The 21,597-nt window shown below is 55.8% G+C and overlaps 6 protein-coding genes across 6 annotated transcripts; 5 read left to right on the forward strand and 1 right to left on the reverse strand.

The window, feature by feature from the left end:
* Positions 1 to 246: 246 nt before the first annotated feature.
* Positions 247 to 825, reverse strand: PFP1 (putative PFPI/DJ-1-like protein; the record flags this gene model as incomplete). Its single annotated transcript, XM_003722737.1, has 1 exon — positions 247 to 825. The coding sequence occupies one exon, from the start codon at positions 823 to 825 to the stop codon at positions 247 to 249; it is 579 nt and encodes a 192-aa protein (XP_003722785.1).
* Positions 826 to 2,332: 1,507 nt separating this feature from the next.
* Positions 2,333 to 4,747, forward strand: LMJF_35_3920 (conserved hypothetical protein; the record flags this gene model as incomplete). The annotated part of the gene is made up of 1 exon (XM_003722738.1): positions 2,333 to 4,747. One exon carries the CDS (start codon positions 2,333 to 2,335, stop codon positions 4,745 to 4,747), a length of 2,415 nt encoding a protein of 804 aa, XP_003722786.1.
* A 932-nt stretch (positions 4,748 to 5,679) lies between these two features.
* Positions 5,680 to 7,110, forward strand: LMJF_35_3925 (conserved hypothetical protein; the record flags this gene model as incomplete). The annotated part of the gene is made up of 1 exon (XM_003722739.1): positions 5,680 to 7,110. The coding sequence occupies one exon, from the start codon at positions 5,680 to 5,682 to the stop codon at positions 7,108 to 7,110; it is 1,431 nt and encodes a 476-aa protein (XP_003722787.1).
* Positions 7,111 to 8,138: 1,028 nt separating this feature from the next.
* On the forward strand, positions 8,139 to 8,909 carry LMJF_35_3930 (conserved hypothetical protein; the record flags this gene model as incomplete). Its single annotated transcript, XM_003722740.1, has 1 exon — positions 8,139 to 8,909. One exon carries the CDS (start codon positions 8,139 to 8,141, stop codon positions 8,907 to 8,909), a length of 771 nt encoding a protein of 256 aa, XP_003722788.1.
* A 1,062-nt stretch (positions 8,910 to 9,971) lies between these two features.
* Positions 9,972 to 11,786, forward strand: LMJF_35_3940 (conserved hypothetical protein; the record flags this gene model as incomplete). The annotated part of the gene is made up of 1 exon (XM_003722741.1): positions 9,972 to 11,786. One exon carries the CDS (start codon positions 9,972 to 9,974, stop codon positions 11,784 to 11,786), a length of 1,815 nt encoding a protein of 604 aa, XP_003722789.1.
* Positions 11,787 to 13,324: 1,538 nt separating this feature from the next.
* Positions 13,325 to 20,608, forward strand: LMJF_35_3950 (U5 snRNA-associated splicing factor; the record flags this gene model as incomplete). Its single annotated transcript, XM_003722742.1, has 1 exon — positions 13,325 to 20,608. The coding sequence occupies one exon, from the start codon at positions 13,325 to 13,327 to the stop codon at positions 20,606 to 20,608; it is 7,284 nt and encodes a 2,427-aa protein (XP_003722790.1).
* Between the last annotated feature and the right edge of the window lie 989 nt (positions 20,609 to 21,597).

Raw genomic sequence — 21,597 nt, forward strand, 5'->3', positions numbered from 1 at the left:
TAGAAAGCGACTAGAGAGAATAACAGCAAAGGCTGTCGTTAGACGGCAAGGAAAAGAGAAAATGAAAGCGTGTAAGGACTCCTCCACTTGTTCCATGCTTTTTGATAAAAGTATTCATACAAAACAGCATTATCCCGTCTTCACACGTAGGTGTTTCACATGCTAATCTTGATGCCTAGTATTTCGCCAAAAAAAGCCGCAAAGAAGCGTCTGGTGACCCGGATACGCCGAAGACGTGATCAGGCTTCAATCGTTGACCGTCTCGGTGGGAAGAACCTCTTTGTACTTGCCTCCAGCGACTCTCACGCCCGGCGAGAGTGCAGGGTAGCACGTCAAGGTGCGCGACTCGGTCACGCCTGCGGCGACCAAAACCCGGATTCCGTGACAAAGGGCAGCAACGGGAAGGTTATGGTTAAAGAAGCGGCGAGTGAACTCTAAGACTTTCTGCTTTAGACGAATGTACTGTGGCACGCGTCCACCGGTAATGTACAGCCCTTGGCACTCTACTACATCCACTTCGTCAAATGTCTTCCTAATGATGAAGCTATGGCCACGCATCTCCACATATATCTGGCAGCCTGTGAAGTCCTGAATGGCGGTCGTGATAGCGTTGCCCTTCTTTGTTCCAGAACAGATGACATCCACAATTACTCCCAGCGACTCGAGGGCTTGAAAAGGAACTATGACCTCGTAACCTTCCATACAGTCACCTACCGGCATGAGCACCTTTTTGTCATTTCGCTTTTTCGAAAGACAGAAGCGCTGCTTAGAAAAAAGTACGCAAGGATAAAGAAGCTGCGCTGAGTCGGCGCAGGGGTCCAACATATAAAGGCGGCTGGAGGTCAGGAGAAAAGAATACCTTTACTGCTTTCATACAGAAAAACTGCGGTATACGCAGCAGACAAACGAATAAACTGACCACATCAAATTGCACTGCGTTCGCTCCTTGTTGTGGCGATGGTGGCTGAACGAATCGAATTTTCAGACTCGTTTTTCGGGTAGAAAACAGCGGAGGCTGTAGTAGTGCCCGTGCTTTGAAGGGAAAAAGGTACAAGTCGACACCTCTGTTGCATTATTCTCCTTCGCATTGCACAAGATTCCGGCGCACGAAAAAAAAAGCATGGATATATGAAAAAAGAAAAGCTGGCGCTTGATATACCATTCGTTGACATTTGCTCATGCTTACAGTATTCAATGTATTTGACCCCTTTCTTCAACTAAATTCAAGTGGAAAACACCACAAACAGTTTCTTGGCGGCATCGGTGGGGGCGGGGGGGGTGAAGAGCAGCTAGTTGGCTACCCTCCTCTCCGCCCCCCTCTCCTGAGCTGTCGTGCCGGGTTCCACAACATTGGGCACAATGACTGCATGCAGCACCGACTGGCAATACTAGGCTTGCGAGCAAAGGAGTGGATTCCCCGCATGGAGCGTCATGGACAACGCTGTGGGCAGAAGGCTACAGCCACTGGTTGCACTGATTCCTTGCGAGTAAGCTGCCTCCGACGTGCTAACTTACTTCGATAAAACACCGCAAAACTCAGCGACTGTTCTACAAGGAAGTTCACCAAAGAAACGCAGTGATACAAGAATCTTTTTTCGCCATGTGTTCATTCTGCCATACAACCGTATCTCAGCCTCATTCTACCCCCGACCTGTCACGGGCTCCATCGCATCGTGGAAAGCAGCCGTGGACACGCGGTGCAGCAATGCGCTGACTCACTCATGCGAGCACGGCTTCTGCCTCACACTCTACTCGCCCCCGCATTTTAGGTCTCCTTGCAGCTTCTCCCATCATTGCCGGACACCACCTTCTGCATCGCTCGACATGGCTCAGGCTCTCCAACACCAGTGGGCAGTGTGAAGGCCGGGTGAGATAAGCTCCGGTTCCGCTAAGACTCTAGGTAATCATACGGATGATGCGGACGGGTTCACTGTCGCATGCCGTTTCAATGCAATGCCATCCAGGACACGGCCGCAGACATCAGTGGCGGCGAATCGCCTCACCTCCCCTAGATCGCAGGCATCTCCCTCTGTCACCACTAGAAGTGATTTTGTATTATCAAGAGTAGAGGTTTCCTGACTTTTCCAGAGAGTGGGTACTGCCCCCTGATGCTGCGATATGTCCCTCGTCATCCTGCTCGTCGTACGGTATGCAATAATGGGACTCGTCTTGTGCTCTCAAGCTGCCGGAGCAGCCCAAACAATCATCCGCCACCTTTTCGCTTTCACCTTCTCTTTCCCTTTTGCCCTCTTACTCACTGATCTTTGTGAAGTGCACAAAAGAAACAAAAAGCAGTCGCCGATGAAACGGTGCAGTTTTGAATCATGCAAAGATGATGGATTTTAGAGATGTTGCTGCTGAAGAGCAAATCAGGAGCTTTGTGGAGTACTTCGACAGGGTAAATTACCCGCTGCAACCGCTCAGCACAGAAACAAAGGCCTTCTTCGGAAGATTCTTTGGAGGCAACGGCTTTGTAACGTTCTGCGATTTGCTTTTGGGCTCCTATTGCGAGAGGTACCTCGCAGAGGATGAGGAGATGTGCTGGATGGATTACGCGAATCTTGAGCCGACCAAGAGCTTCGCGGTGACACTTCTGAGCCTGATTCATCCGAGCTCCACTTTCATATCCACGTTGGAAGCGCTTTCGACCCCATCGGCTACATTCGGGGCCCGTCTGAAGAAGGGGTGGAAAAACTCAACCGCTGCGCGGTCTTCCTCGTTTTACTCGCTTGACTTGCCTCTCGTAGCCTTGCACCCACAGTTTTTCAAACTAATGGGCGAGCCCGCGGATTTGAATCTGTACGCACTGCCTCGCTCTCGCTGCCATCCCATCTTGCTTGTACCGTTTTGGGACCCGCCGGTGGTTACGCGAAGAGAGTCCAGCCAGCAGCAAGTAATGACGTCACTACCATGCCTGCCGATGGGCTATTTTCTGTTCCGTCTTCTACTCTTCGGCATGAAAAGGGTTCAGCGAAACAGCGCTGACTTTCTTGCGTGGCGAAAAAAAGGAAATATCGCTGCCTGGATGTGGCGAGCAAAAGATGAATTGTATTCTGCATTCTACAAGAGGATCCCTGTCGACATGCCCTTCTACGCGCAGCTATTGCAGTCTTATATTCAGATATACGTTTCAGCCACTCTTTCCCGACACCTTTGCAGCAAAAGAAGCATTGCAGACATAATTTGGACCACCAATGACGCTACTGCTTCAGTTTTGATTTTGGCGCCGGAGCTGCTGGCACATAGAGAGCTGCTGCAACCAGTTAGCGAAAATGATAGGGTTTCATGCAAAAATCCAGAGACTCTCGCGCAGATTCTTTTCGTGGTGCCGCTCTACACTCGCATGGTCTACGCAATGTCAGAAGAGAGCACCAGCTCTCCGTTCATGGACTGCGCAGCAATCACTTCATCGGATTACTCAGTAGGCTTTTTATCCAAAGCACAGGCTGATATTGAGAACATTCGCAAAACACTTTACAGGAATTGTCTGACGGTTCTACGCGAGTGCTTTTTGTCTTTGGAACTAGAGCCATACTGCAAAAATTCTCACTTCACGTATTGCCTTGAGCTGTGGGCGGTTCTTATGAACCCTTTCGAGAAGCAGCAGAAGATGGCCCCGCCGCAATATGTAGCGCAGCATTTCGAGTCCTTTGGCTTTCTCGCAGTTGATGTGTTGAACATGATCGTGAAAAGCTCTTTTGTTTACTCAATGACGGAAGCCGGAGCAAAGGTCCTGAAAAAGTGTTTTCTACTGTTGAGTCAGGACCCCGTGGTAACCCTTCTTGTAGAAATCAACGCATCGCAGCCGTCATCGCATACAGTTGCTGAGATGCTAGCCCGTCATTTTGTTCTGGATTGGATAGGCAGTGATGGTGGTATTCAGCTGCCGAATCTACACGGCAGCACAACTTGCAGCCTTGCTGCTCGAGCATATGTTTCCCTGGAACGATTAATCAACGACGACACGACGGAGGTGATGCGGGGCGAGTTGAAAGAGACACTCAGTTTGATGGAGTGCGTCTTTCCACGAATCACACAGTTTTTGGATACGTGGCGAGCCTCAGAGAAGGCCACACCTAAGAATTCCAAATCTGCTTCGGTGCCCACTATGACAGTTGCTCGGCCGCTCACAGAGAGTGAGAAGTTACATTTTTTTAGAGGTGGCAAAGGAAATCCGAAAATTTTTGCAAAAGGCTTGCGTCTACCGATTCGGAACGGACGCGTACCTGGAAATCGTGACGCAGTGTTGAAAACGAGCCTGCGCAACGAAATACCGGCGCTGCTAGGTTTCTCCAGGTTCTTGGACTCTCTCATCGCGAAGATTTTGGAAGAATACTACTCGAGCGTAATCCCTAAGTGCGATCATGGGCACAACTTGTATCTTACTTACTCGAAGAATTACGCTTGCACGCACCACGCGCGTGAGCCAGCAATTTGGGAGTGCAGTATTTGTGAAAAAGTCTATGGTAGCTGTTGCAGAGGGCTTCCTTGTCGGGCGAACGGTGAGCGGCTTGTCACGTGCAATGGAGCAAGCAGTGCAGCGCAGCAGTGCATCGTATGTGGCCAAGTGGTTTGGGAAGACAGCCTCATGTTTTGCCTACAGCACGGAACCGGAGCCTATTTTTGTCCAGATTGCGCCTCTCGTCCTTTCAGTCATCTGTCGATGCGCTGGATTGCGTCGTACCGAACTTGGGCTGTGGTGGTCGGACTCTTTTTTCTGTCCATTTTCATAAGCTTCCTAGCTTGACGTTTCGCAGTCACCCCGACGCTTGTGTAGGACGCTAAGCCAATCATACGAAGGCTTGTATTCTGCTTTTGAGAAAGGCGGCCGACTTTTTTGTGGTGTTGGCGGGTGTGTCTACTTTTGTGTCTTCCAAATGTGAATTACCGTAATTCACCCCAATATACCAGTCAGCAGTTAAAGTTGTGAGTGGCACTTGGAGCCATCAATTTTTCGTTCTGAGTTAAAGAAAAAGTGAAACTCTGGAAAACGAAACAGGAAATGATATGCGAAGTCGGCAGACGAAGGCCAACACCTTTACTTGCTGCACCGGGGAAAGCTAGAGAATTTGATATCAGTGTGCGACGCAGAAAAAAAAACACATGCTGATCGGCGGCTCTACAGTTTTAGAAGTTCGGAGCATATTGCGGGTCATAAGATTCTTATCGAAATGATATTTTCCGCTTCTCGTGAGTCTCTTCGCCTTTTTGTAAACCCTTGGTGCAATTCAACAATCACTTGTTTAGCGCTGCTTATCCTAAGCTATGTCTGCCTCACAGGACAGTGAGCACATCAATTTGCAATGATGACTATTTCTTTGAGTTTCTGAGTGCTAATCTTCACCTCCCTGCGCCTCTTTATCCCTTTCATCTTCGCATATTTTACTCATGCTTCACGACCAACAGCGTCGATAAACGTTTGGTTTGCAGTGGAGTTTCTTTCGGGCGAACAAAGAAATCAGGGCTAGCTGTTGTGGAACTTTTCCATCTGTCACATCACTTTTTCCCAAAGGATAAGCTGCGGCAGCCGTGCTTTTCCCTTTACCTAGTTACCCTACCTAGTGCTTCTTGCTCTTCTCACCGTTGCCTTGCGGAGTTTCCCCTAAGGAAAACAATATCTTTGCTGCTCCGGTATCGCTTTGTGTCAGGTTTCCAAGCGCCTCCGTGCCCTTGCCCGTCATGGAGGAACTCCCCTTGCTCCGAGCCAAGGAGAAGCAAGTGAGGGAGACAACAGGGCCGTCTGTAGGACCGGGGTCCTACGATCTAAATAAGCGGGCCGTTGCCAACTTTAGTTGTGCACCTTTCAACAGCACCAGTCTTCGACAGAATCTCCTGTCTGCCGACCGCGAGTTTCCTGGGCCTGGTGCATACAACGTTCTCGCGGCGCCGAGCAGCCAGGCTTTCGGGTTTGGGTCACAGCCCTTTGTCTCGGAATCCTCTCGCTTTGTCGCAGCAAACTGCAACGACACCCCTGGACCTGGCTCCTACGATGTCACGAATTATGGGAGCACCCGCAAGAATCCAAGATCATACACGTTTTCTGGACCATATGAGAGTGCACTCGACAGCGGGCTTGCTGGGAGCATCGGCCCTGGCAGCTACAACCCCAACTACGCCGCTGCAGACCGCAGGTTTCCGAAAGCGGCCGAATTTGCCAAGTACAGTGGCCGGAAGCCGATGAGACTACCAGCGGCCCCGGGCCCGGGAAGCTACGATCCACTGTTAGAGCCGCGATCGCTTGCCGCAATGAAGCCGTCCTCAGTGTTTGTAACGAAAACCAACAGATCTCTGTGTGGTGTCAACGGCCTCCGCGATTCTCCTGGGCCCGGCACTTACGAGATAGGGATGGGCTCAGAGCGAGGCGGGACAATTCCGCGCGAGTATTTCTCGGCCTTTGGCTCATCCTCTTCTCGGTTCTTCCACGGAAAGGAGGGCGATGCGCCGGGACCCGGAGCGTACACAGGGGAGATTGCTCCGCGTCGTTTTCGCCCGATCGCCAGAAGCAGCTCTGCCGCTTTCGTTTCCGCCTACCAACGTTTTCCAGGTTTGATGGCGGCGCCAACGCCGGGTCCGGGAGCCTACGACGCACGACGCCCACGCCGGCACCAGGATTTTGGCGAGCCCATGCCGTTTGGATCAACAGTACCCCGATTCAGCCCGGTGTGGTCGCAGCGCCCGCAATCGGAGCCGCTCATCTTTTCGGGAGACCCCTACAATGGCCGGGCCCCGAGCAAGCGAAGAGCGCGTCCTTTCATACCAGGAAAGATCCAGCCATCGAGCGCGCCGCCTCCGCTGCAGGACCGGTCGTACGATGTGCGGTACGACTGGCCAAAGCCGGCGTCTACGGTGAACACCACGTTTGGCGCGTCGGAACGTCCGCCTCTTCACTGCACCAATGCAGTTCCTGGCCCAGGCAGCTACGGCGAGTTGGGTGACACAGCTCCTGCTAGCCGTCGCTACGGCAACTCCAACTGGGGCCGCGATGTGCGGTTCACCGAGGTGGCACCGTTTTCAGGAGCGCCGGATCCTGGCAAGTACTATCACGCCAGCACCTTTCTCAAGAAGACCTTCAATTCTACAATCGGCTCCGACACTGTATGGATTGAGTAGCGGCGGCTGCGCCGTGCTGTGTCTTTGCTTGCGCGGGAACCGGATGTAATATATCGACTGCCGAGCTGCGGAACAGAGGCGCGAGACTGCTTTGCTGTACAACACGGTGAAAAACGTCGCAGTATGTGATGAGAAGATGGAGGCCTGTCGAGAATTGGGCAAAAAAGGTAACACTGTTGCCGCTCTCTGCGATAGACAGATGATAGCGCATGTACATTATGTTCTTTCCATGTCACCTGTTTTTCTTTTTTGTTCTGTCCCTGTTCTCTGCACAGGCAAGCATACCTGCCACCTTCGAAGAACAAAACAAACAGAAATAGCTTTGCCTATCGCGTTCGCACGCAAGCGGTTCTTCACTTTGTCACATGTGCACACCTTACCGGACGCCTCTGCCTTCTGTGTTGCATGCAGTTGCTGTTTTCACGCCGAAGGCGCGTTGCTTGGCGACGACGCCCTCTGCTCAGTTGGACGCTGTGCACGACTCGTTTGTTTCTGACGGTTTGGCTGCCAACGCGGTCGCCCTCATGGTGCGTATTCTTCGAGACTTCGTCTGTGCTCATATCCAGCTGTTTGGAGGTTCTTGAGGGCACATCATGCTCTCTGCGTGACGAAAGAAAACGTCTCCTGCTCTCCTCTCCCTCTCGTCTCCCTATCTTCGCCCCTCTTTCTGGTGTTGCTTTTTTTTTCTTTCGCTTTGGAGGGCTACGGAAAGCTCTTAGATTTCCATGCTTCTGCGGCTCTTTCCCCTGCCCGGCCTTTTTCCATCATGAGACGCTGCGATAGAGCGTAGCAAACGTGTTGTCTTTCCCATTCACAGCGGCGCCTTGCTCAACGTGATCCACAGTGGTGCGTGTACGCAGCTTAAGTGTGAGTCTTTTGTCCCCCGTTTTCTTTTGTTGCACTTGCTTCTCATATCTGCTTCTTGCGTGAGTTACTCTGTTGCGTTAGGGAAGAGCGGAAGGACATAGCTTCCTTCTCTTTGCGCCCCGCTGGCGTTTTTTTTTTTGCGTTTATTTAGAGGCCTTCCGATGCTTTCGCAGTGCACGTTTGTGATGTCGCGGTGGACATCGCGCCTGCCCCCGTTTGCGCGGCGCGCTGTGCAGGTGGATCAGATGGAGATAGACTCGGCTCTGTCTCAGATGTACTCCTTGTGCCTCAACCCCTCGCTGGTGAGTAAAATGAGCCGGGCCCGAAAGATGACGAAGGGGCACTACTACCGTGATGACCCTGCTTTTCTCATGCTGCAGCTCGTGTTTGTCGTTGTTGTGTCGGTCGCGCAGTGGCTGCTGCTGGGTATGAAAAGGTCGCTTTTGGGCACCGTGTTTGCCGCCATCACATGGTATGTGCTGAGCGGATTAGGCATGGCTTCTGTATGGCGGGCGGTCGCGGTGATCTACCTCTCTCCATCTTCGAAATCCACGCAGAGCGGTGTTTTGACTGAGGCTGCCTCAGCCCTCGGCGTCGACTCTGCCGTGGACTACCTGCACCCCGACCTGGACTGGCGCTACGCCTTTGACGTGCACTGCAACGGCTACTTCACATTCTTCATGTGGACAGAGGTGACTGCGTACTTTCTGGCACCGCTCATGAGCGTGTCATGGGTGAGCAACGCGCTTGTTGCCATTGGAGCCACCACGTATCTGTACAGTGTCTTCCTGGGCTACCTAGAGATCCCGTCATTGTCATGCCAGCAACGTCTACTCTATCCTGTGCTGATTATAGGCGTGCTATTCCTCCTCCTTAGCCTCTCCGATGTTAATGTCGGTCTGACACTGTGGCTGCTGCAATGTGCAGAGTAATAGCAACAACATAAAAGAAAACAGCGTACACGTACACACGAACATGTGCGAAACACGAGAAGGGAGGCAGCGACGATTTTTCTTTGCCCCCCTTTTCCTTTTCTGCGACATGACCCCCTTCCCCCCAAAGGCTTGGTCTCTTGGATATCAAAGTACGGCACAAGAGTCGCTGAAGTATGCGGCCAAATGCGCATCCCGCAGGTTCAAAAAAAAAGGAATAGGAAGTGCGGGGTGGGGGAATGATGACCTCTTTTCTGCTCTTAGCGAGGTCGATGCGTATGTTCGTGTATGTTAAAGGCAAACGGAGTAGTAGTATCGTGCTTCCTTTCTGCGTCCTCCTGACGATTCAGTGCATGCTGACCTGTCCCCCCTTCCCCCCCTTCTCTCGGGTCAGCCGTTGCTGGGGCGGTTCTGGCGATTTCGCACGAGGCGTGATGCTGCAGGCAGCTTATAGTCGTTGAATACTCTTCGAATTTCTTCCCCTTCGTTTCTCTCTCTGCTCGACTTCATCGCCGCCTCCGCATCCTTCATCATCTATGTGCGGTTGATGCACTCGGCTCCTTTGATGCCACATGTATGAATTTATTGGTACGCGTGCACTTCAGTAGTAGCTCCCCACCGTTCACTTTCTTTTTCTGTGCACCACGCCTCTCCCCTGCTTTGCCCCTCTCCCTCTCCGCTCCTGCTTCTCACTTTGCGGGCCCTCTACGAGGTGATTGGCACGAAACGTGGAGGACAGTGTACATACAAGGAAAGAAAAGGGGAGTCTGCCAGGTAGCCGTTGCCATATTGTGCGTGGCAGGACGCACACACGCGCGCACTCACGTTCACGCGCAGCGGCCAGGAACTTAAGCATTCCACTCCGCCACCTTTCTCCGCGGCTACTTCAGAGGGGCTGGAAAAGAGGGAGGGGGAGGGGACAGCGTAGTGCTTGCCGAGTGAGGGCAGAAAAAGTCCGGTGCCTTGATCGAACGCTATCAGTGTTTACTGCTTCATCAGTCTCATCACCTCCTCTATCTCCAACGTGGTGGCTCTCCCTTGAGTTCTTGTAAGCTAGCCCTAATGCTTCGGCGTAGCGCATTAGCGCGGCGCTACCCCTTCACCAAGCGCGGCCCTCGGGAGCGCAAGTCGTGGAAGCACCATGTCCTGACGGAGCCCCCGAAACCGGTGGAGTGGCGTGACCCGAAAGTGTGGACGAAGGACTTGAGTCAGATGAAGTCGTTCGACGCGCCTCAGTGGGACCTCTGGCTTAACCGCTCCAGGTCGCAAGACATGGACGAGGCACTGCAGCCGTTCATGGACATGCCTCAGTCCCTCAAAGACCGTCGGTATGATATTCCCTGGTGGGCGAACCCTTTCGGTGCGTGGTACCTTCAAAACGTGCTTTCGGTAGAGCTAATGAAGCTGCCTGGGCGAACAAACGCTGAGAAGATTGCCATCTACCGCGGGCGCAAGCGCCCCGCCACATGGGACAAGTCGAAGGAGGGACTCATGGACGATGAGGTGCTGTTGAAGCAAATTGTGAAGGAGCGCTGGCGCACCCTTGAGTTTGGCGACCGTGACGCCGGCTACCCGTGCACGTTCAGCGACTACATCCAATTTTTGAATGAGTGGTTCAAGTCTCTGGATGAGGAGGGGCTGCAGCGGCTGAGAGAGCACTTTGATCGCAAAATTCGCCCTCTTCTTGCCGTGATGACTCACGTAGACCTGATGTGGCTCGAGGCGCTCACCCAGAATTCCGTGCAGAACAAGGAGCAGTTGGAGCGACGCATCGGGTTCCAGACGTCCCTGGGTACGCCTGAGTTCTTCGACATGTCGAAAAGACTTCGATACGAGATCAATGAGGACTACAAAGTGCGCGATGAGCTAGGGCCGGAACTGTTTGCGCTGTGGAGCAAGGCACCGGAGCGTTGGCCACCGGAGCGGTTGGCGAAGATGTACGGTCTCGACTTTACGCTTGTCAGGAAGATTCTAGTCTGGCACCACTTCAAGGCATGCTACGACGCTTGTGTAGAGCCAGACTGGACCTTGCCGAAGCGCCTCTTTGCGCTTGAGTGGATTCGCGATGTGCGGGCCCGCAAGCAGGGTCTCTTCTACGGCAAGCTGCGCTTTGCAGAGCAGAAGATCACGTTTTACAGTGACAAGTTCCTCTTTCGCGACCTCGTCAACCGCCGTGAGGCGAGCTACGCAAATGTGTGGGAGATGGACGACCCGTATCGTTTTCTGCAGACGGAGCAGGACTACGAGGATTACTGGGGCGATAACTACGACGTGTATCGGCGCATGTTCCCTGAGATGATTGGTAAGAGCGGCGAGCCAGTGCAGCAGTACAGCCAGATGCCCGTGTGGGCGGGACCGCACCGCGACCACGCGAACAAATCCGAGCACAACTGGATGTTTGCTGAGATCGGCGTGAATGTCGGCCACGAGCCGTTGAAGAAGCTGGAGCTGGATCCGACAAACGAGAAGCGGCGTCGCTTTGTCATTCGCCAACCCGACGGCTCACTGCGGTCGGCAAAAATGTCGGAGATGCGGGCCTGGTACTGGAAGGAGGAGTGGGCGGACTTCCGATTTTGGGCCCCTCACATGGAGTGGGGTGTCGAGAACACGCCCTCCATGGAGCAGTACCAGGAGCACGTACCGGACACACCCGACGCCGATTATCGCAAGCAGCGCCGCATTCAGTCCCGTCCCGTAAAGTGGTTTTACGAGAGTCACTATAGCCGCAGCGGCAGCTTTGCTGGATTTCAACCGTTACGGTTCATGCAGCGCCGCACCCAACGTGAGGTGCGGTGGCCCGATGTCATCAACGCTGCTGTGCAGATCGAGAAGAGCAAGCCGAGCTCCTACGTGTTCAAGGCAATCCCAGAAATTTAAGTGTGATTTATGCGATTTTTGTCTGAGCGCATCCACGACAACACTTTGCTCTGCTTCCTCTCTCATTGCTCGTTGCTGCTCGGTTGTACTTCTTTTCTGCGTGGCTGGATGCAGGCACCGACTGGGTGACATGGATACAGGGAAGGGGAAGGTAGTTGGAGGAGGAAACGGAAGGCGGCACGCGGCGGCCTTCTCTCTCCGTGTACATCATGTGTGTGCCTGCGCGTTTCCTTTTCCGCTGCTCCACGCTGCTGTTTCTCAATTTTGTCGTTGTGGAAGCGGCTTCGGTGGCGTAACGTTTGTTTTTGTGTGCCCGTTTTGGTGGTGACGGTGCTGCCGCTAGCGGTGAGGTGGGGAAGGGGTGTCACCGAGAAGGACAGCGGTGGTCACAACGGTACAGACTTTTGTTTTCTGCGCTACCCCTTGATCACCCACTGGGGAGAGCACACACGCTTTACGTTGCGCTATGCGAGCACGCTTGTGTGCCGCGATGCGTCACTCGGCGGGGAAGGATACAGCAAAAGTAGAAACGGAAAGAGCAGCCGCCCCACTGTCACACATTCACAGAGCACGTGAGTCAAGCTAGTGCTGATATGGCATTGCGGAAAAAACGGACGCCAATGCGTCAAGATCACTCGATCTCTCTCACCACCGGCGCTGCAGCGTAACATCGATAACAGGGGGTGGGGTCGAAACAAAAGACGATCATTTTGCGTTTATAAGATGTGTCGACTCTCTCCTCCTTGACCTTGTTGCGGACGGGCATTCCCGAGACGAAGACGAAGCGAGTGGCTTGTTCATATCAAGAGGAGGTCGTCGAATCAGACGATGAAACAGAGGAAAAGAACGACACCGGAAGGGGAGCTGCCTTCCTTCTCCTTTCAAGCTTGTGCGCCGCCCCGACTGAAGCACGATGATGATGACGGCTTCTGGCTCGCACTAACGCGATCTCGCTCGCTGGCTCGCTCTCACAGCTCTTGCTCTCTCTCTGCGTGCCTTTCTCGTTCCACGTCGAACGACTCTCCCTGTCTTCTTTCCTTCACTCCTCTCTGCTCTCGCATGTGACCTCGCGCCACCCACTCCCTGTGTCATTGCTCACGACTTGACGGCTCTTAGCTGCTAACCTAACTGTTTGCCGTGCATTGGTCTCCACTCACACAGAATAACAGTAAAATAGAAAAAGGGCGTTATCAAGCAGGAACGGCGGGCCGCTCGGTGGTACAAGAAAAGGTGTGTGGGGAAGTGTCACTGGTGGTGGTCTCTACGACGCACTAGTTTTGGCGAAGGGGGGAGGGCAGACGGAAAAAAGTGTGGCCCGCGAAGAAAAGGTGGTCGTGACTCTCTCCGGGAACGTGAAGCGTACGCTTTGTGGAGTTGCGCAGAAGTCCAGTGTCGCAAGCTCCACTCGACAGCACGCGGAACACTCTCTCACTGTGCTTTTTGCTGTTGTGAGTTGCTCTCCCTCACTACCTCTGTCCAACGCCTACTTGGCACTCTTTTGCTGTCGAGAGGAGGAGCGTAGAGCGGCGTCGGAAAGGATGAGCGTGTCGGTTCCTCCTGGGTTCGAGGACGATGACGACCTGGTCGCTGTCGACCCTGCGCTGCTTGCGGAGATGGAGGAGGAGGAGCAGAAGGAGTCCAGGAAGCAGCAGATCCTTACATGGCAGCGCATGAACACAGAGCGGTACGGCTTCCGCGCGGCGTACCGGGCGGCAGTGGGGGAGAAAGACTTGATGCCGCCAGAGTTCATCCGCAAGGTGGTGAAGGACAACGGTGACCTCGGCGGAAAGCGCTTCAAGTCGGAGCGCAAGCTGTGCGTGGGTATGCTGCCCTACATTCCACTGGCTCTGTTCAAGCTCTTGGAAAACATGCCAATGCCCTGGGAGGAGGCGCGCTACGTGACCGTAGTGTACCACGTCGGAGGCGTGCTCACCATCGTGGATGACACCCCCACAGTGGCGGAGCCGCTGTACGTGTCACAGTGGGGCTCGATGTGGACGAAGATGCGCGCCAACAAGGTAGAGCTGCTTCAAGAAGGTGGCGGCTTCAGGCGCGCGGTGCACAAGGGAGATGAAAACGAGCCGCCGCTGGACTTCGCCGACTACTTCATGGACCGCGTGCCGCCTCCACCGGTGCTCGACGATCTCGATGAAGAGGACAACGCCGGCATCGTGGGCTGGTTCTATGACCCTTTTCCGCGCCTGGTGGCTCCCAACCAGATTCGCGGCCCTCGGCGGCCAAATGGGTACTACTTCACCCTTGATGTGATGGAGGCGCTATACCGCAATGCGTCACCCATTCTGCCGACCCTTGACGACCGCAACTACTTTTACCTGTGGGACCTCAAGTCCTTCTACGCTGCCAAAGCGATGCACCTGTCCATCCCACGCGGCCCGAAGTTCGAGGCCCCGCCTGCCATTCGCGTGAAGCAGGACGAGGACGACGACTGGACGGAGTTCAACGACCTGCGTCGCATTATCCACCGCGACAATCCGCGCAAGCCACGCTTCACGATGCTGACGGAGCGGCAGATTGCTTTCCCTTTCCTGTATGGCTCAGTGGTGGACGGGGTCGAACTGGCCCCGTATCACTACCCAGCCACCGTGCGCGTTGAGAACAACGACCCCGAGCTACCGTGCTTTACTTTCCACCCATCGCTGAACGCAATCAAAGCAGTGGAGAAGAATTACACAGACGTGTCGCGCGCGCAGGCTGCGTTGTGCTCCTCTACCTGGCATCGCGCGGGCGGCCAGCATCTTGAGACCGCCGCGGACGTGCCGTTGGAGCTGCCGGACGACTTTGAACCGTTTCTGTCATCGCTCCCGCTGGAGCAGCCCAACACGAAGACGGGCCTGTCGCTGCTTTTTGCTCCGGCGCCCTACAACTCTTTTGAGGGCGGCATGAAGCGGCGCATCGATGTGCCGCTGTGCGGCAAGTGGTACCAGGACCCACCGGACTTGCTTACGACGGACGACCGAGACAAGATTCTGCGCAGCTACACCCAGCTACTCAAGCACCACGTGAAGCGCTCCCTGCAGCACGCCGTGCGCCAACGGCGCAGTGCCGCGGCTGCCGCCACAGAAGCTGAAGGGGCGGGGACGATGGACATGAGCGCGATGCAGGAGAAGCGCCGGCTGGAGAAAATGGCAGGGATGCGGTACTTTTCCAAGACGCGCATGGAGTGGCTAGAGGCGGCGTTGCAGGTGATGCGGCAGGGCCACAACATGCTTGTTCAGCTCATCAACATGAAGTGCCTGCCGTATGTACACATCGACTACAACTTCGAGGCGAAGCCGACCCGCACGCTGACGACAAAGGAGATCAAGAAGAGCCGGCTCGGCCCCGCGTTTCACATGATCCGTGAGCTGCTAGGCTTCATGAAGCGGCTCATCGACATGCATGTGATGTATCGGTTAGGGTCGACTGACGCGCTGCAGTTGGCGGATGCTACCCAGTACCTCTTTTCCCACGTCGGCGTCCTGACGGGGGTGTACCGCTACAAGCTACGGGCTATGAGGCAGATCAAGAGGAGTCGTGACCTTAAGCACATGCTGTACAGCAAGTTCAACGTTGGCGGCGTGCCAAGCGGGCCTGGCAATGGTTTTTGGGGCCCGGCGTGGCGTGTGTGGGTATTCTTTATGCGCGGCATGACACCGCTTCTTCAGCGCTACCTGAGCAATCTGACCGACCGCGTGCTGCACGGCCGTTTGCAGAAAGGCAAGATGTCGGGCAAGAAAATCACGCGTCAACGGGTCGAGCCGGACAAGGATGTGAACATCAAGGAGGCGTTCCGCCGTGAGCTGCGAGAGATGCTGCCGGACAACGTAAAGGCTTCGGTCATTGTGACGATGGACCAGCACATGAACGAGGCGTTCCGGCACTGGCGTGCCGGCCTGCCATGGAGCGTGCCTGGGCTTGCGAAGCCGCTGACAGACCTCGTCGGTAAGTACGTGAAGCTTCGCTCTGAGGAGTACATCCGCACAACGCAGCTGCAGCGGCGCCGCATTGCGGAGGGGGATACTGTGGACAAGCAGGCATTCATGAAAAACCTAGGGCGCTTGACGCGACTGAAGCTCATGGATGAGCAGCGCCGCCAGCGTCGATACGTGACAGGGGAAGACGCCGCTGCGATCATGGCACCCGCTGAGGCGACGGAAATTTATCGCATGATGGCAAACTGGCTCAACGACCGCGGCTTCAAGAAGATCTCTTTCCCAGACCCGTCCAAGACGGCAGAGCTGTCGCTGCTGCAGCTTTCCCTCAATCGACTGCGTGACCAGCACAATATCGCGAACCGCCTCACGGCGAACCAGCGTGAGGAGCAGGCCCGCATCGAGGAGTCCTTTAATGCTCCCCACGAGGCCCTGTCCGGCATCGTAGACGCCCTTGCACACCAGCGCCGCTTCAAAAACGTCGAGGTGGAGTACATGGACAACTTTTCACACCTGTACCCGCTCTACACTGTCGTGCCGCAGGAGAAACTGATTGACTCCTTCCTCGACCAGTACCTCTGGTACAAGGCGATGAATGTGCAGCGTCTCTTCCCCAACTGGGTTAAACCGTCCGATGTGGAGCCGCTGCCACAGCTGGTGTACAAGTGGTGTGAGGGCATCAATAACATCCCCGATATATGGGACGTGTCGCACGACGAGTCGGTGGTGCTGTTGCACAGCAACCTGGAGGACGCCTTCTACGACAACGTCGACTGGAACTTCTTCCGTCCGATGCTGGAGCTGATCATGGATAAGTCTCTCGTCGACTACATTGTCAGCCGGCACGACGTCGTGGTGGAGTTCAAGGACATGAGTTACCATCACTACAAGGGGCTTATCCGCGGCTTCATGTTTTCGTCATTCCTGGCGCAGTACTGGGGGCTCGTGATGGACGTGCTGCTGCTCGGCACTCAGCGAAGCAAGGAGATTGCCGGTACGGCGTTGAAGCCGAACCCCTTCATGTCTTTCTTCCGAGACCCATACCTCGCCGCGTCGCATCCGATTCGCGCGTACTGCAGGTACAAGAACGAGGTCTACATCGTGGTGCGCTACACCAAGACGGAGGCGGATGAGGTGCGGCGCCGCTACCTGGAGGAGACCAAGTCGGATCCGGAGATGCGTGCCATTAACGCATCCGTCTACGGGTTCAAGAACGCGAAGGAGTGGCCACGCGACGCGCGGATGCGCCTTTTCCTGTCCGACGTAAACTTGGCGCGGGCGGTGCTATGGGAGTTCCGCAGCCGCCTGCCGCCGTCGATGGCGACCATCAACGACGCAAACAGCTTCGTCAGCGTCTACTCCAAGGACAACCCCAACCTGCTCTTCGAAATGGCAGGCTTCTCCGTGCGGCTGCTGCCGGTGGTGCGGACCGAGGCGGACATTCTCGAGAGCGAGTCTATGTGGAGTCTGCGCAATCACACAACCAAAGATATCTCCTGCCGAGCCTTCCTGCAAGTGACGAAGGAGCATATCAACATGATCCGCAACAAGGCGCGCCGCACTGTGATGATGGTCGGCAGCTCCACCTTTCACAGCATCGCGGCCAAGTGGAACGCGCTGATTACGGAGATTGTGCCATACTATCGCGAGGCGATTCTCGGGACGGAGGAGCTGCAGGCGACCCTGGCGCGCGCGGAGCATCGCATGCAGGCGCGTGTGATGATGGCGCTGAACTCGCGCGCCAAGTCGCGCTTCCCACCGGCGATGTTCTACGCCCCGTCCGATCTTGGCGGCCTCGGCATGCTCTCGGTCGGACACTCGCTGATCCCTGCGAAGGACACCATCTACTCGAAGACGACCAGCACGGGTGTCCAGTTCTTCTACGCCGGCCTCACTAACGAGGAGGGCATCCCGATCCCCAACGTGCTGCAGTATTACACGCCGTGGGAAACAGAGATCAGGGAGAGCGAGAAGGCATGGCTGGAGTTCCGCACCCGCGAGCGTGAGGCCAAGGCGCGTGGCAGCCGCGTGTCGCTGGACGACATCGAGGACATCATCGACAAGGGTATCCCGCGCATCCGCGTGCGCTTCTCGCGACACGCGCCGCTCTTCCACTTCGACACCGGCTTCCGGGCCCGCATGGAGTTCCAGCGATACCTGGCCGGCAAGTACCTGAAGAACTGGTGGTTTCACATGGAGCACGACGGCAACATCTGCGGCGGCGTGATGGAGCGCTACCGCGCTGATATGAACAACGCCCTCGGTGGTGTGGAGGCGATTTTGGAGCACAGTCTCTTCAAGGGGACGGGCTTTCCGTCGTGGGAAGGCATCGAGTTCGACCGCTCTGGCGGTTTTGAAAACTCGAAGAAGGATACAAAACTGGCAAAGCAGCAGCGTGCTGGTCTGAGCAAGGTGCCGAACCAGCGGTTCGCGCTTTGGTGGAGTCCTACGATCAACCGCTCTGACATCCAGGCCGGCTTCGAGTCGAAGGTGGAGACGACGGGTGTCTTCATGTGCGGTAAGCTGGAGACCATCAAGAAGTCGCTCATCAAGATCTTTAGCGGCTCTCTCTGGGAGAAGTCGCACGGTGCCGTTGTGAACGACGTGGCGAGCAAGCTGAAGGACAGCCTCATGGACCTTGGCGCAGCCTCCATAACGCTGCAACAGCAGCACCCACAGAAGTCCTACACCTTCACAAGCTCGGCTGCCGATGTCATCTTGGTGAGCGCAGCGCGCTGGTCGGTGACGTCGAAGCCGACCAGTCTCGCCGACCTCGTCGGCGACGTGTACCAACACAGCACCACCTCGAAGTTTTGGATCGATGTGCAGCTGCGATGGGGAAACTACGACAGCCACAACATTGCCGAGTACGCGAGGAAGAAGTTCTACGAGTACTCGACGGCGCGCATGTATCCGTTTCCTGCTGGCATTGTCGTTGCGATCGACCTGGCCTACAACTGCCACAGCGCGTTTGGCTACTGGATACCTGGGATGAAGCCGTTCATGAGTAAGCTGATGCCCGTCATCATGAAGAACAACATTACCCTCAACACGCTGCGCGACCGCATGAAGCGCGACCTGGGACTCTTCAGCTCTGCCCCGACGGAGGCGAGCCTGTCCGACACAAACATCGCTGAGCTGTTTTCCAGCGGGATGCGCACGTGGATTGTAGACGACAGCGCCACGTATGTGACGAGCGAGCAGCCGACCCCGGACGGCGGCAAGAAGTTCAAGTCCGAGAATGGCGCGGTGCTCGTCTTTGAGCCCGTCTCCGGCTCTTTGAAGATGAGCGTAGTGCACCGGAGCGTCTTTTCCGGGCAGAAGCGCCGCTCGAAGCTGGCGCGCGAGAAGGCAGCGGAGGAGATTGCGTCGTGGCTACGTAGCTGTCCGCCTAGTGAGCGTCCAAGCAAGATCATCGTCACCCGCTCCCGCTTCCGCCAGACGCTGCATAACATGCTGGTGTTAGACTACCCGAACATCATCATTGGCCAAAGTGACTTGAACCTGCCGCTGCCGATGGTGTTGCGTCACAGCCGCCTCGTCGAGCTGCGCATCGCGGCGATGGAAAGCAAAGGGTGGGAATTCTGCATCTACGACGACTGGCAGCAGAGTTTGCAGTTCCAACCGATCACGTGCTTCAACCTACTGAACCTGGTTCTGCGTGGCTACCACATAAATCTGCAGCGCACGCGGCAAATTCTCGTTCCTGACCTGCACGTCGAGGTGAGCGCGTCTCACTTCTGGCCCACGTACGCGACCCGTCAGGAATGGGAGCAGGTGTCCATCCGTCTGCAGGAGATGATCATCGCCGACGCCGCGCGCCGCATGAACGTGAGCCCGAAGGACTTCACGGAAAAGGAGAAGGAGGGCATTCTTCTGGGCAAGAGAATGACCAATGTGGAGATTCAGCAGGAGGAGATGAAAGAGATCGAGGCCATGCAGCGCACAAAGCTGGCAGAGACGCAGACGGTCAACGTTGTCACGAGCAGCGGCGACGTCGTGAAGCGCAAGGTGAAGGCCGCCTTCGACTTTGGAGCGACGGCGTTGAACAACAACTGGCGTCCCCGCTCCTTGGCCGATGCCGCCTTTCTTGACGAGAACACTCCCATCACCTTCGACGCCGCCGGCGCCACCGGGGCAAGCGACCAGCTCATCTTCTCTGAGGACGCGATTCAGAAGTTGCTGGCGTGCTGCGACGTCAAGGTTCAGTGCTGCGCGTACATGCTTGGCCATGCGCTGCCCGACTCGCCAAACATCAAGGAGGTGCTGTGTGTCATGATCCCGCCGCAGTTCGGGACGGCTGTCGAGGCCCGCACGCCACCACGCATTCCGTTTGACGCGGCAGCACTGCAGGAGGCGAACCTGTCCTTCTTGGGACTCATGAGGATTGGCGAGAGCGAGGCGCAGCTGACCTCGCACGACCTCGCCCTCCAGGCGCGTGCGCTAATTGCGAACGAGGGGATGGTGCCGCAAGGATTTGTGACTGCCGTCCTGGAGATGTCGGAGGAGGGGGTGATGGCGCGGTGCTACAGCACCACCGCGGACGGCATTGCATGGGCGCAGAGTGAGTACGAGCGGCTGCTGAAGAGGACTCCGGAGGCGACGGACCCATCCTTTTCAACCCCGTGCCGCGGCGCCCTTTCCTCGGAGGCGCGTTGCTTCTTCCTGGTACCGGCAGATCGGGTCTGGAACTACTTCTTCAAGGGGGCGCTGTGGCGCGAGAACACCGAGTACGACGTCGTCGTCGACGTGCCGTTGCCCTTCTTTCATGCGCTGCACCGCCCAGATCACTTCCTTAATTTCACTCGCATCGGTGACGGTGCCGAGGTGGTGGATGAGGCGGACCCAAACGACGTGTTCGGCAACGAGGCCGGGCTGGCAGGTGATTGATGCTCCCGACTACGTGGCTAGTGGTTCCGCACTGCTTCTGAGACTACGTCTTTGTCAATAAACCCCCTCCACCGGGGTGGGAGACGGCATCTCGAGAAGCTGGAAGGATGAGCCGACGGGATGGGGGGGGGAATCAGCGAGTTGTTGTCGCGTGTGTGCTTTGGTTGTATGGCACACTGTTCTGCTGCCTAAACGTTTATCCTCTCTCGTGCTGGCATCGCATTATGGTCTATCTCAACTCCGTGTGTTAACAAAACCCAGAGGAGTGCGAAGCAAGGATAGATCTTGAAACCGTCATACGCACCGAAAGAAAGCGAAAGGACTAAAGGTCGAGCGTCGCAGCGCATCGGACACAAGTTTCGCGGAAGAAAAAAGACGTGCGCTCCGCAGGGGTGTGCTGTGTGTGCGTGTCTTCACGGCCTCCTCTTCTCGACGCGAGGGTCGCCTGTGCCATTTGGCGAAGTATGCCTTTGAGTCCCGAGCGTGCGAGAGTGCTGGCCTATGGAAGAGATGAAGCACGTGCCCGTGTAGTGGCTCCGTCTCGGCTGCGTGTGCATGCCCTCTCTCCGTGCCTCGCGCCGTTGCTGTGGACTCTTGTCTGCAAGGCCGCCTCTCTCCCTTCCCCGTCCTCCCTCACCCTCTCACGCTTTCGCCGTTCTCAGCCGTCTTCACTCCTGCTGGTGCTCTTCTGCTCCATCGTTCGTGCGGGCGCGTGTGTGTTCGTGAAACTTGCGCTCTCAACACCTGGACCTGCACGAAGCCGCCCAACTTACACAGACCGGTCGCGCAGATTCGATGACACGCGCGTGCACACACACCTGACTCGTATCGATCTCGTTTATTAAGTGGCATTTACGCTCTCATATCTCTGTATGCGCTTGTGCTTCTGTTTCACCTTCGTCTGCGCGTCCTTTCCCACCCCATCTCGCCCGCTGTCTGCCGAGTGTAACACGATCGTGACGCTCCACGTGGTCCCCCTTCTCCAAGCA

This window comes from Leishmania major, chromosome 35 (assembly GCF_000002725.2).
Source record: "Leishmania major strain Friedlin complete genome, chromosome 35".
Lineage (NCBI taxonomy): Eukaryota > Euglenozoa > Kinetoplastea > Trypanosomatida > Trypanosomatidae > Leishmania > Leishmania major.